This window comes from Doryrhamphus excisus, chromosome 6, assembly GCF_030265055.1.
Source record: "Doryrhamphus excisus isolate RoL2022-K1 chromosome 6, RoL_Dexc_1.0, whole genome shotgun sequence".
Taxonomy (NCBI): domain Eukaryota; kingdom Metazoa; phylum Chordata; class Actinopteri; order Syngnathiformes; family Syngnathidae; genus Doryrhamphus; species Doryrhamphus excisus.
In genome coordinates, this window is record NC_080471.1 from 13,505,958 (window position 1) to 13,519,235 (window position 13,278).

The following is a 13,278-nucleotide window of genomic DNA, read 5'->3' on the forward strand; positions in this document are numbered from 1 at the left end:
GAACAGCACATTCCATGAGAACGGAGCGGGAAGAGTCGAAACAATCATGGAGATTACGTATTTTGATACTGTTTTAAGGAAACAGTAATATAAAAAATATATAAAAAAACAGCTTACGTATATGAGACATGTGGTGGCCTCCAGTCTGCCCCTGCTGGTGGTGTAATGGGACAGCTGCTGCATTTTGGGAGTATGTTCGATCACAGCCCCAAACAGTTTTTTTTTGTATTCTGTTAGTTTGCACTCAAAATAATCTAAATCACCTAAATATTTTTTTGGGACAATTGCAATTAAAAAGGCTGCACGGCGATAAGTGGTAAGCACGCAGGCCTCACATTTAGGAGACCTGAGTTCGATCCCACCCTCCGGCATCTCTGTGTGGATATTGCATGTTCTCCCCGTGCATGTGTGGGTTTTCTCCGGATACTCCGGCTTAGCTCCCACATTCCAAAAACATGCTAGGTTAATTGGTGACTCCAAATTGTCCATAGGTATGAATGTGAGTGTGAATGGTTGTTTGTCTATATGTGCCCTGTGATTGGCTGGCGACCAGTCCAGGGTGTACCCCGCCTCTCGCCTGAAGACAGCTGGGATAGGCTCCAGCACCCGCCATGACCTTCGTGAGGATAAGTGGTAGAAAATGAATGAATGAATGAAGGACAGGGTAAGACGTTACCTGGTGAAGAGTTGGCTTGGATGGCTTGGGATGGCGTGACCTGGAAGACCTAAGCGTTGGAAACATTTAGCAGAGTTCATCCTGTTCATCGAGTCTTCAACCCACACACACGACAGAAGATAATCCAAATGGGCCCTATTTCGTGTCTCCATTGCAAAAGGAACTGTGGTGACAAGGTGGTCGGTGCCCTGAAATTATAGGTGCAGCCAAGGCATTGGGGGGTGTCCAGTATGGGGGTCTTAGAATCTCATCTGCTGATATGGTCCTGATGGTCTCATCAAGCTGTGATCATTTACATGGGTGGTGTGCAGCTGAATGTGAAACTTCAAGGCTGAGACTCAGCAACTCCAAATCTGAGGCCATGGTTCTCAGGTGGAAAAGGGTGGATTGCACCCTTCTGGTTGGGGAGTGAGGTCTTTCCCCAGGTGCAGGAGTTCAAGCATATTTAGAATCTTGTTCACAAGTAAGGGTAGGCTGGATTTTCAGATGGAAAGGCAGATCATGAGCTTTGTCTTCTGGTGACCTCAGCATCACAGCACGGACCTGGATGAGGTAGCTTGAGAATGGAAAGTCTGGGCTTCCTGACTGAGACTGAGATAAGGATAAGCAGAAGAAAATGAATGGACAAAAAGACAACCATGAACATTTCCTTGTTATTTTGTAGGAAGTCCTACTGAAGGCATCATGCTGGCAACATAGCTAATGATGTAAGTGTAGAAAAATGTGTATGAAAGTAAAATTAAATATGAAATGTATATTATTTTTAATAACACTGCATATGCTTTGGTTTAACTCTTTATAATGGCAGTAGAACTTTGTCCATTTTTTTACACGACCTGAACTACTGAAGTCATCATCAAAAGTCAATTTAAATCATTATATATATATCACGTATATCATCATATCGTATATCGTATATCATATATATATGTTGTGGCACGAGTGCAGAAAAGTGTAGTTTTTGGATTAACCAGGCACTCTGGAAGGTGTACAGTGTACATTCAGGGGCATTGTGAAAGTTGCGGATTAAGTACCATAGTAAGCTAATATACGTGTAATATACATTAAATAATATTATGTGTGTTTTACACGTAGTACAGAAAACGATAGACCACCTAAAGACGAGTAAACAAGAGAAATATTATCGTGATTGTGGAAGAAACTCTAATCGACAAGATGCTCCTGAATGCAGCATTACAGCCACAGAAGCAATGATGTCAGTACAGGGGCTGTCGGATTTTTTTTTTTTTTTTTGGCTAGCCATGTGTGCCGACTGCCGTCCGTCAGCGGGTAGGCAGAGGCGAAGAGGAGGGGAGGAAAAGTGTGTTTACACAGACGGCAGAGCGCCTGGGGAATCGTCGGCGAGAGGAAGTGAGCCGGCTCTGCGTCTGCCTGCTTCTGACTTCCTGCTCCGAAAAAGAAAAAGCTCAGGATCCGATTTCAAGAGCAGCACAAGCCGTGTTGTAGCAAGCATGGAGACACAGGGAATCTCACTAACGTCGCGCTAAAGTTCCTCGAAGGGGAAGAAAGGCCAAAGAAGTGAACGCAGGTAAGATTTTGTTTTATAACTTAAAAAAAATATTTTAGCTTCTTTTTCGCGACGAGTTAGTTGTTTGTTTGGAATCATCCGTGTCGATCTTAAAGGCAGTGAACGCAACACGAAGAATAGCTTTCAGTGAAAACGACTAACATAACTACAGAATCTCTAAAAAAAACAAATGGAAAAACACACAACAAAGAAGAAATCACATTGAAAAAGACATGGACTTTTTTCCGCGCTGTGTGAGAACAGGAAGAGAGCGAGATGTGGTCATGACCAAGTAATGTCTGCACACGACGTCTAATCTCATTAAGAGTTTCCGTTGGGCCAACACACTGCATGGCTTTGTGCGTCCACGGGGGACATGTCAGCCCGAGCATCCTGGCCCACAATGCCCGCAATCATCCTGTGACTCACCCGGGAAGAGCTTGTGTTTATCCGTCTCCGAGCAGTGGCGTAGCAGAGCTTGTCAAGAGCCTCAGGGGCAAGGAAAGTGTTGGGTCACCCCAACCAGAAAACCATTACTACTCTCTTCCGCTAGTCCACCCCTTGTGTTTGTCTCTCTATTTTTAATATATTTGATATATATTAAGTATAATATAATCACTCTGTTTCAACATGATCTTTTTAAAAAACATAATTTCAATAGCATGTATTTTGAGTGAGCATTTTTTCCGTATATATGTATATTTTTTATTTTTATGCCGTCACTGCATTTAATTACAATTTTTAAATGTTTTTTTATACTAAAATGTCAATTTTATATATGTTTTTACATTAAAAATCTACATTTATATACACATATTTGGGATTTTAAAAACATTCATTCATTCATTTTCTACCGCTTTTCCTCACGAGGGTCGCGGGGGTTGCTGGAGCCTATCCCAGCTGTCTTCGGGCTCTAGGCGGGGTACACCCGGGACTGGTAGCCAGCCAATCACAGGGCACATATAGACAAACAACCATTCACACTCACATTCATACCTATGGACAATTTGGAATCGCTAATTAACCTAGCATGTTTTAAAAACAATGAACCGTTATTTTCAGAGAATAAGAATGAACTGCATTTAATGCTACTTTGGTATTTTTTAACATAAAATTTGTATATGAAAATGTAAAAACATTTGCATATTTTATTTTTTGTATTTTTTTTGCATGCAATTTATTTCACAAACGAAAGGCATCACCACTACCTGTAGTAGTACTATAGAAACTATACTAAAAAAAATGTCTGCTATTATTGCCAGTTTTTGGACCATTTGCATAGCTACAATGGAATGTTTTTATTAATTTTCTTAATATTTTGCACCCCTGTACTCCCTCCTATCATGTAATGGCACCCGTCTAACGCACTACATGTCCATATTGATCCATATTGATTGTACAGTACTACTTTGAGGGCTTCAATTCTTGAGTGACAGCTGACGTTTTCTCTCACATCCTGTTCCGCTGTGCCGCCTTCAACCTGTACATCTGCCCTGACGGCTTGATGACGGGGGGGTGGAGCAGGGTGTTTATGAAAGGGGACAATGATTTGACGGTTTGAACCCCTTCCTTTCCTTTTCCCGCTCCCTCTGTGGCGTTGCTGTATAGGAAGTGTGGCAGGACTAGGGAAGCGCTCCCCTGCTGTGGGATCCCCTCTGCTGGCCATTTGTCCTTGCAAGCAGAATAGCAGGAAGTCCTGACTTTGACAGCTTTGTAGTTTCACATGGCAGCGGATGGCATGTGTCGGAAATGAGTTCAACTCGGCGACGCCACCCTCCCTCCGGTCTGGACAGACACGTTGTTACCTAGCAGCACTCACCTGTCAACAATACACAGGCGTGACGGGAAAAACGTGAGCACTATGACAAAGATGTCTGCTACGTCAGTTGTTGTGGTCAGACGTGGAAACGCGTTCACTTTGCTTCTCTGAGAAGTAGCCATACTTATTTCAGTTAGACCAGGGGTCTCAAACTCAATTTACTTGGGGGCCACTGGAGCTCGGGTCTGGGTGAGACTGGGCAGCATCAGGTTTTCCAAAAAAAACAGCAAAAAAACGCATTTATTAAAAACAAAATTTTTCTTAAAAACTTCGCTTTGGTTCCAATTTTCTACAAGAAAAGCTCTGATAAAACATTCCACTGTTCTCAGATATCTTACTTTTTATTTTTGTACACAAAATAAGATGAAAAATAAATAAACAAATCAAGAATAAAGAAAATCAATCAGTAATAAATAAAGAAATATAATACTAATAATAAAACGGCAAATAATAAAAACTTAAGAAACCACATATAGTTGGTGGGTAGACAAATTATTTTTTTCAGATTAAAATTAACAAAGCATTATTAGAGCCCTGTAGACATGACAAAACATGACTATAGTCACATTTATACTCTTTTTATTTACAACTTATTGCGCAACTGCAGGGTCTTGAGACACATGCTAACTCGCAAACTAGAGCGCTAGCGACCTAAACGGTAGCCTTAAAGTTATTTCCTTTAAACTTAAATAGCTAAAAACTTACCACTTCCACACGGATAGGGAGGATAACTATTAACAGTTATTTAACCTTTAACATGAACATGAATCAAACGTAAGAATTTCTTCGGGGTACATGATACCATACAGCATCCATATCAAACTTGCGAGGGCCGCACTAACATTAAACTTTCATATCAAGGTGGGGGCCTCAAACTAGTGTCCTGCGGGCCACATTTGGCCGGCGGGCCGCGTGTTTGAGAAATGCATGTGAATGTTTTGAACAGTACTTTTCATGTAGGCACAATAAAAGGTGATTCAAAGATTCAGATTTTGACATGACAGAATTTAGAATGACAGTCGTCGCACAAAAATCTTCAGATGTATGATGTTTAGGCTACAGGAGTAGTTTGACATTGGAACAGATCTATTCTATTTCGATTAATCCCTAGGAGTCCAACTTTTAAATTCTATATGACATTAAGGTGACATAACATACATCAGCAACATCATGCTAGGTTAGCCTAAATGCTAAATACAAACAAACTCCAGGCTTACTTTATTTTTTTTTTTAAAGATGTGTAGCGAAGCCTGTTTGGGTGGGTGTGTTCATGAGGTGGGCTCACCTAGCGAGGAGTGAGTCAGACTCAAACGTGGTATCATATCCATGAGGAAGAAGGTTTTTCTTTCCTGTCAGGAGGAGCCGCAACTTCAAAAGCGAGTGCTTGAACGCCTTCTCCTGTGAAGTGAAGCAAACATGTGAGGGAGATGATGGATTCTTGTCACGTTTGGTGCTCATAAAGAGGTTCTAGGGACACAATACTGATAGAACATCATTTCAAAGTCACTTTTGCACAATGGCGAAGATGGAAAATCTGCTTCCCGTCTGTGATGCCGACACGTTCCGCATCTTGCCAACTGAAGCAATGCATCGAGTGTCTGAGCACACATTCCACTATGAAAGGAATAACCCACTCCCCGCGCCCGTCTCACTTCCTGTGGAGAGAGAGAGAGTGGGCCAGGTTGAACCGCAAGCATACTTCTGGCTTGAGCTGTTGTTCCTCCTCGTGTGTTTTTCCTCTTCTCCTCGCGCCGCCACATTACACACACACACACACGTCTATTCATCATCCTCGCAGCACATGGTCCAGCTCAAACAGGACCCTCCCTCTATGCCTAGCAACTAAATTTGCTCCAAGTGTAGACACACCAGGGGATCCTGAATTCAAACTAATTGTCTCCTGTTGCAGCCATGGATAGTGCCATCACCCTATGGCAGTTCCTGCTGCAGCTGCTGCTGGACCAGAGCCACAAGCACCTCATCTGCTGGACGTCCACCGACGGCGAATTCAAGCTCCTCAAGTCAGAGGAAGTGGCCAAGCTGTGGGGGCTACGCAAGAACAAGACCAACATGAACTATGACAAGCTGAGCCGAGCCCTGCGCTACTACTACGACAAAGTAAACACTTCTGCCATCTTCTTTTGGTGCTGCTTTCCACTTCCTCTTATGTGTTTGATGCAGAAGTAATGCTGTAGTGCTGTGTGGAACGTTGCCTTCACTGACCGTATAGGTGTTCCACCACTTTATACACTTCCTGGGCTCCTCAATACTCAGTTGATTGGCAGTGTCTGAATGCTGAAAGACAAGTACTCACATCCATGCTGTTGCGTATCAACATAAAATTGTAAATGCTGAGAGATGAGCATTCATTCACAGCTGCATTAATAAATAGTTGGTAATAATAATAATAATAATCAGGGGTCTCAAACTCAATTTACCTGGGGGCCACTGGAGCTAGGGTCTGGGCGAGGCTGGGCCGCATCAGGTTTTCCAAAAAAAACTCCAAAAAAACGCATTTATTAAAAACAGAAAAATTAATAAACTTTACTTTGGTTCTGATTTTCTACAAGAAAAACTCTGATAAAACATTCCACTGTTCTCAAATATCTTAATTTTTATTTTTCTATACAAAATAAGATGAAAAATAAATAAACAAATCAAGAATAAAGAAAATCAATCAATCAGTAATAAATAAATAAATATAATAATAATAAAACGGCAAATAATAAAAACTTAAGAAACCACATATAGTTGGTGGGTAGACAAATTTTTTTTTTCAGATTAAAATTAACAAAGCATTATTAGAGCCCTGTAGACATGACAAAACACGACTATAGTCACATTTATACTCTTTTTATTTACAACATATTGCGCAACTGCAGGGTCTTGTGACACATGCTAACTCGCAAACTAGAGAGCTAGCAACCTAAACAGTAGTCTCCAAGTTATTTCCTTTAAACTTAAAAAGCCAAAAACTTACCACTTCCACACGGATAGGGAGGATAACTATTAACAGTTATTTAACCTTTAACATGAACATTAATCAAACGTAATAATTTTTTCTGGGTAAATGATACCATACAGCATCCATATCAAACTTGCACGGGCCGCACTAACATTAAACTTTCATATCAAGGCGGGGGCCTCAAACTAGTGTCCTGCGGGCCACATTTGGCTCGCGGGCCACGTGTTTGAGACCCCTGGTTTAAATGCTGAAAGACACGCATCCACATCTGTAATGCTGTGAAACAAGCATACACAATAATGCTATTATGCACCAAAAATTAACAATGCTGAGAAACAGGCATTCACACTAATGGTTTAGTCCAAAATATTAAGTAGATGCTAAAAGACAAGCATTCTATAGGTGTGATGCTATTGCATCCGAAATGGATTTCGTGCTGAGATATAAGCATTCGCAATGATGCGATTGCTGCATCAAAACATTGTTTTAATGCTGTGACACAAGCAACATACAAAAGTATCACACGTTCAAAAAGTGTGATGCTGATAAAGAAGCAATCACGCTAATGCTATTGTGCATCAAAAATTGATGCTGTGCCGAGAGACAAGCATTCGCCTTAATGCATTCACTTAAATTGTCAATGCTGGGAGATGGACACTCTGATGCTTTTGTGCATTAAATATGGAGTGAATACTGAGAGACAAGCAAATAGGAACTTTGAAGCAGCAAAAAGTGTAATGCTAAGAAATAATAATAATATATATTATTGTATGGATGCTAAAAGACAAGCATTCATGCAGGTATGCTATACGATCTGAGTTAGCTAATTAAACGGCTTCTTCTACTTGACAGAATATCATCAAGAAGGTGATTGGCCAGAAGTTTGTCTACAAGTTTGTGTCCTTCCCCGAGATCCTGAAGATGGACCCCCAGATGGTGGAGATGGGTTTGGCTTCAGGAAGGTTCCCCCTCCAGGAAGGAGAGGCCCCTGAGCTTGATGTGGAGGAGGAAGGGGAGGAAGAAGAGGGGGAGGAGGTGCAGAGGAGGACCCTGGCAGCACTGGGGATGCAGCAGAACCGAAATGACTACCTCCGCTCGGGGCTCTACTCCTCCTTCAGCATCGCCTCCCTCCACAACCAGCCGGAGCTGCTGCGAGCGCTGCGGGGGGAGCGCCAGGAGGAGCCGCGCTCCGTAATCCGATTTGGGACCAATGACGGGAGCTCTACCAAAGCTGAATCGTACACCTCCACCAGACCGCGTATGCAGCCTCCTCACTCTCACTCCCCCACCTCCTCTATTAAGCAGACCATCCATGATGATGATGATGATGATGATAATGAGGAGGAGCAGGAGGAGGACTCTGAGCAGGGTGCCCAGCCCCTTAACCTCTCCTCTGGGCACAGGGAGCGAGCCCGCCATGCTCCTGAAAAGAGGAGCAGCACCAGTGGAGGAGGAGGCAGAAGCAGTGGCTGCTCCTCCTCCATTAGTTGTAGTAACCTAGGAGATGGACTCCCGCCTAAGAGCAAAAAACCCAAAGCTTTGGAGATCTCCGCCCCCTCCTTGCTGCTGGCAGGGAGCGACATCGGCTCCATCGCCCTTAACAGTCCGGCGCTGCCATCTGGATCGCTCACTCCCGCCTTCTTCACCACACAGGTGAGCTGACACTACTAACGCTACCATGCGACAAAAGACGCCAAGTGGTACAGTCCACTTTTCAGAGGAGCTACTATACAGTATATACTAGTTGTAGTACTTGCCGTGCTGATACCATATGTAGTTGCTCATTTTACCAATGAAAGATAATGACAATACAATAATGCAGGGGTCTCAAACTCAATTTACTTGGGGGCCACTGGAGCTAGGGTCTGGGTGAGACTGGGCTGCATCAGGTTTTCCAAAAAAACAAAAAAACGCATTTATTAAAAAAAAAAAAAAAAAACTTCGCTTTGGTTCTGATTTTCTACAAGAAAAGCTCTGATAAAACATTCCACTGTTCTCAAATATCTTACTTTTTATTTTTCTTCACAAAATAAGATGAAAAATAAATAAACAAATCAAGAATAAAGAAAATCAATCAATCAGTAATAAATAAATATAATACTAATAATAAAACGGCAAATAATAAAAACTTAAGAAACCACATATAGTTGGTGGGTAGAGAAATGATTTTTTTCAGATTAAAATTAACAAAGCATTATTAGAGCCCTGTAGACATGACAAAACACGACTATAGTCACATTTATACTCTTTTTATTTACAACATAATGCGCAACTGCAGGGTCTTGAGACACATGCTAACTCGCAAACTAGAGCGCTAGCGACCTAAACGGTAGCCTTCAAGTTATTTCCTTTAAACTTAAATAGCTAAAAACTTACCACTTCCACACGGATAGAGAGGATAACTATTAACAGTTATTTAACCTTTAACATGAACATTAATCAAACGTAATAATTTTTTCTGGGTACATGATACCATACAGCATCCATATCAAACTTGCGCGGGCCACACTAACATTAAACTTTCATATCAAGGCGGGGGCCTCAAACTAGTGTCCTGCGGGCCACATTTGGCCCACGGGCCACGTGTTTGAGACCACTGCAATAATGCTATATATATATATATATTTTTCTCTCTCTTTATAGTCTGTTTTGTTTTTTCACTGCCCTCAGTCTCCTCTTGGATAAAAGCAGTGCCTTTACTATGGTCATGAAGTAAATATAGCCAACACTCATTTTCCTCCATTGTTGTTTGACAGCATGTCTCATTCCGAATGATGCGTTCAATGCAGCATGTTTTTTGCAGTTTCATGCAGTAACATTTTGAAGTGGGGGAACAAACAACTACCAAGGGCACCTGAGTTAAGTATAAATACTGGGGGTGTTTGACCCCAAAAATTAGCCTTGTTTTTACACTGATAAGAACGACAACAGCAATAATAAACCTGCCTTGAATGGCCCCTTTCAATGGGATGCTCCAATACTTGAAGGCATCTCGTGATTGCTTTGTGGACCCAGAGGGCTGTGTCTCCACAACACACTCGTTATTTAACAATCCACCAGCAGTTAGTCACTTGTCAAATATTTGTTAGCCCATCTCTGGGAAACGGCCACTGTATTAATTGCAAGAGTGCAAATAAAACATTTTTTAATAAAAGGTGCGGTGACGAGGGGGGGTTAAAAACAAGACGTTAACACGCACCATGCTCAAAAAAATGTGTGCGAGTGGAGTCGGTGAGAGAAGGGAAGAGGCCCTTAAGTGATGCCATATGCTCCAATAATTCCATTAATAATGGGAGCAGGGCTGCAACACTGGCTTGCTTCTCTGAGGTGACACAGGGGGAAGCTGGGAGGAGGGTGGAGAAGACCCAGAGAGAAAAAAGAGAGAAATTGATTTCATATGTTTTCTCTCCAGTTGCCCCCCCCCCCCCCCCATCAACAACAACCCCCCCTCTACGTCACCTCTGTATTCCAGAGGAGAAACCGCAGACTTCCTTCCTGCGCCGCCAGTTTGTTTTTCCAAAGGCCAAAAAAAAAAAAACGAAAAAAAAAAAAAAAGCTGGTCCATTTTGCATTTCAGCATGTTTTACATTACCCAAAAGCCCTCAGAGCTTTTCTCTGTGCACTCTGACGCCTCCTTCTTCTCCATGACTCCCTCTTTTACAGACTGCCTCTGGTCTGCTGCTGGCCCACAGTCCACTCTTGTCTGGCATCCACTTCTGGAGCAGTCTCAGCCCCGTGGCCCCACTCAGCCCCGCCCGGCTGCAGGGCCACGGATCCTTGTTCCAGGTGAGGCTCGCACGCACGCACGCACACACACACACACGTAACAGGTGGCAGCGGTGCAGGAAGGAAGCACGTAGGGACAAAAATAGACAACAACAAAAAAAAGGCGTTGTTTACTGGTATTTTGAAAAGCCCAAGCAGGAAGTGAGTTGGGCGTCTGGGGGAGGAGGAGGAGGAAGAGGAGGGCGGGGACTGACGATAAACCAACAGTGGAACCTCTGAAGTTGAACACAATTCATTTTGGGACGCCCAATTTCTGTTTTAGGAACCATAAAATATATCACAGCTTATTACTAAATAAAACCAAAATAAAACTACTCACCATTGGTGAGTTGGTAGTCGACTTCATGCACCACACTTAACTGGCATGCAAGTGTAAGAAGGTACTGTAGGTAGGAAGGTACTGCCGCGAGTTTGAGACCCCTGCTTTAAAGTGATTACATTGTAATATTATTCTGTCATACAATTGTAAAAAGAAGTTAACCGTATAAGAGTTGATGCAACAAAATTACTGCTGCCACGGATGCAAGTCTCTAAACATGAAGACAGCGATGTTCCGTAATTGTCACTTCAAAACCGAGAGCAAGGTTATCATTACATTCTCTGCCAGCTGTAGTATCACAGCAAAAAAAGCCAAATAAAAAGCAAAATACAGCAGCCAACATCACGTGTTAAACTTAACGTACAAGTTAACCGAGTCGACTTTGTAAACTCACTGCTAACTGATGAAGACAGCAATGTTGTCACATAGGAAAGACGTTAACCCAGCTTTTCTAAGTTGCATTTCCTGTTCTACGGCTATCATCACACATTTTCCTTGATGTCACTGGTACGCTACTTTGGTGGCATTACATTCATTCATTTTCTACAGTATACTATTTAACCTCCCGAGGGTCGCAAGGGTGCTGGAGTCTATCCCAGCTGTCTTCAGGCGAGAGGCGGAGTACACCCTGGACTGGTCGCCAGCCAATCACAGGGCACATATAGACAAACAACCATTCACACTCACATTCATACCTATGGACAATTTGGAGTCGCCAATTAACCTAACACGCAAAACTAGAGAGCTAGCGACCTAAACGGTAGCCTTCAAGTTATTTCCTTTAAACTTAAATAGCCAAAAACTTACCACTTCCACACGGATAGGGAGGATAACTATTAACAGTTATTTAACCTTTAACATGAACATTAATCAAACGTAATAATTTTTTCTGGGTACATGATACCATACAGCATCCATATCTATATCTATATATAGATATCCATATCTATATATATTAAACTTTCATATCAAGGCGGGGGCCTCAAACTAGTGTCCTGCGGGCCATGTGTTTGAGACCCCTGTTTTAGATGTTCGCTCAGATGGAGGTGTGACGCATATTGTTGGTCAAATTTTCGGGGCATTCCAATTTAGAGTTAGCACAGTTTTTGCTCACATGAATATTCATCACCAGCAAACAGGGACAAAAGATGTTTTTGTGTTGCCACAGTTGTGCGACTAATCAGACCTAGTGAGCGGGTCCAGCAGGGGGGTGTCCGGTTTCAGCGCAGCAGAGCGAGAGAGGAAATCCTGTGAATACTTCCTGTTTGAGCCCAGGGGAGCCGACCAGCCCGAACAGGGTGAACTGGTTTGAGAGCGGCTCACTCACTCGTCACATACACTCATACAGTTTGACACCACGCCCCAATACCGGATTCTTAGCGCACAAACAGTTGACAAGCGTGGCGGAGGTGCAAGGGGACAGAGACGAACAGGAAGAGGCACAATGAACAAATAACAGGAAGCCCAAAGCAGCGACAATGCAGCGGTTCCTCACCGGAAAGCGGCCTTTCACAGAGCTTCCGCCCCCCCCCCCTCCATGCTAACTCTCAGCCCACCTTTCTTTTCCTGTGCAGTTCCCCAGCTTAATCAACGGACACATGCCTGTCCCCCTGCCAAACCTGGAAGGAACACCCTCCTCCTCTTCGCTCCTGTCACCCAGCTCCCACAAATCCTGATCCGGAAAGTTGCCCGTCTTGAATCGACTTTTGGACAAGTCCTCTTGAGACTGTTTGTGACCTCATTTTGTTTTGTTTTTGCACTTGGGTTGCTTCAGGTTGCAGCGTTTGGAAAAAAGCACTCGGTTTAAAGCCATATTTGTGGAGGCATTGCTAGCTGCTGAACTCTAGCTAGACGTAGCTCATTCATAACCTATCACTTCTTTTTTCTTCCAGGTCAGCACAAGTGATGCGTGCTTCACTTATCAGGCCTTTTCTATGTAATGTATGCACTATGCTTCTCACATAGTACCGGCTGTGCCTTATTTTTGTGTCTTCTATCCTTCTTCCCCTCCTATGCCCACTTCAAAAACAAGATTTCTAATAACGAAAACCCCTTTTTTAGTACTTGTAATTTCCTCTTTTTTTATACTGGACGTGGTATACAGTATGTATTCTGTATAATTTTGTATTGTGATGAATGTCATTCATTTTCAATAAAAGCATCGAATGCATTTTTCACAAGAAAG

The 13,278-nt window shown here is 42.7% G+C and overlaps 1 protein-coding gene across 3 annotated transcripts; it reads left to right on the top strand.

The window, feature by feature from the left end:
* Positions 1-1,918: 1,918 nt before the first annotated feature.
* Positions 1,919-13,277, top strand: LOC131130852 (ETS domain-containing protein Elk-3-like). 3 transcript variants are annotated; one of them, XM_058074918.1, is made up of 5 exons: positions 1,919-2,225; positions 5,933-6,141; positions 7,841-8,641; positions 10,652-10,774; positions 12,986-13,277. In XM_058074918.1, the coding sequence occupies exons 2-5, from the start codon at positions 5,935-5,937 to the stop codon at positions 13,031-13,033; spliced, it is 1,179 nt and encodes a 392-aa protein (XP_057930901.1). In that variant the 5' UTR covers positions 1,919-2,225; positions 5,933-5,934; the 3' UTR covers positions 13,034-13,277. The 3 variants fall into 3 exon arrangements, with proteins under 3 accessions (XP_057930901.1, XP_057930902.1, XP_057930900.1); XM_058074919.1 differs by lacking the exon at positions 12,986-13,277 and adding an exon at positions 12,262-12,656; XM_058074917.1 differs by having other exon boundaries at positions 1,920-2,225; positions 12,668-13,277.
* Position 13,278: the final 1 nt, after the last annotated feature.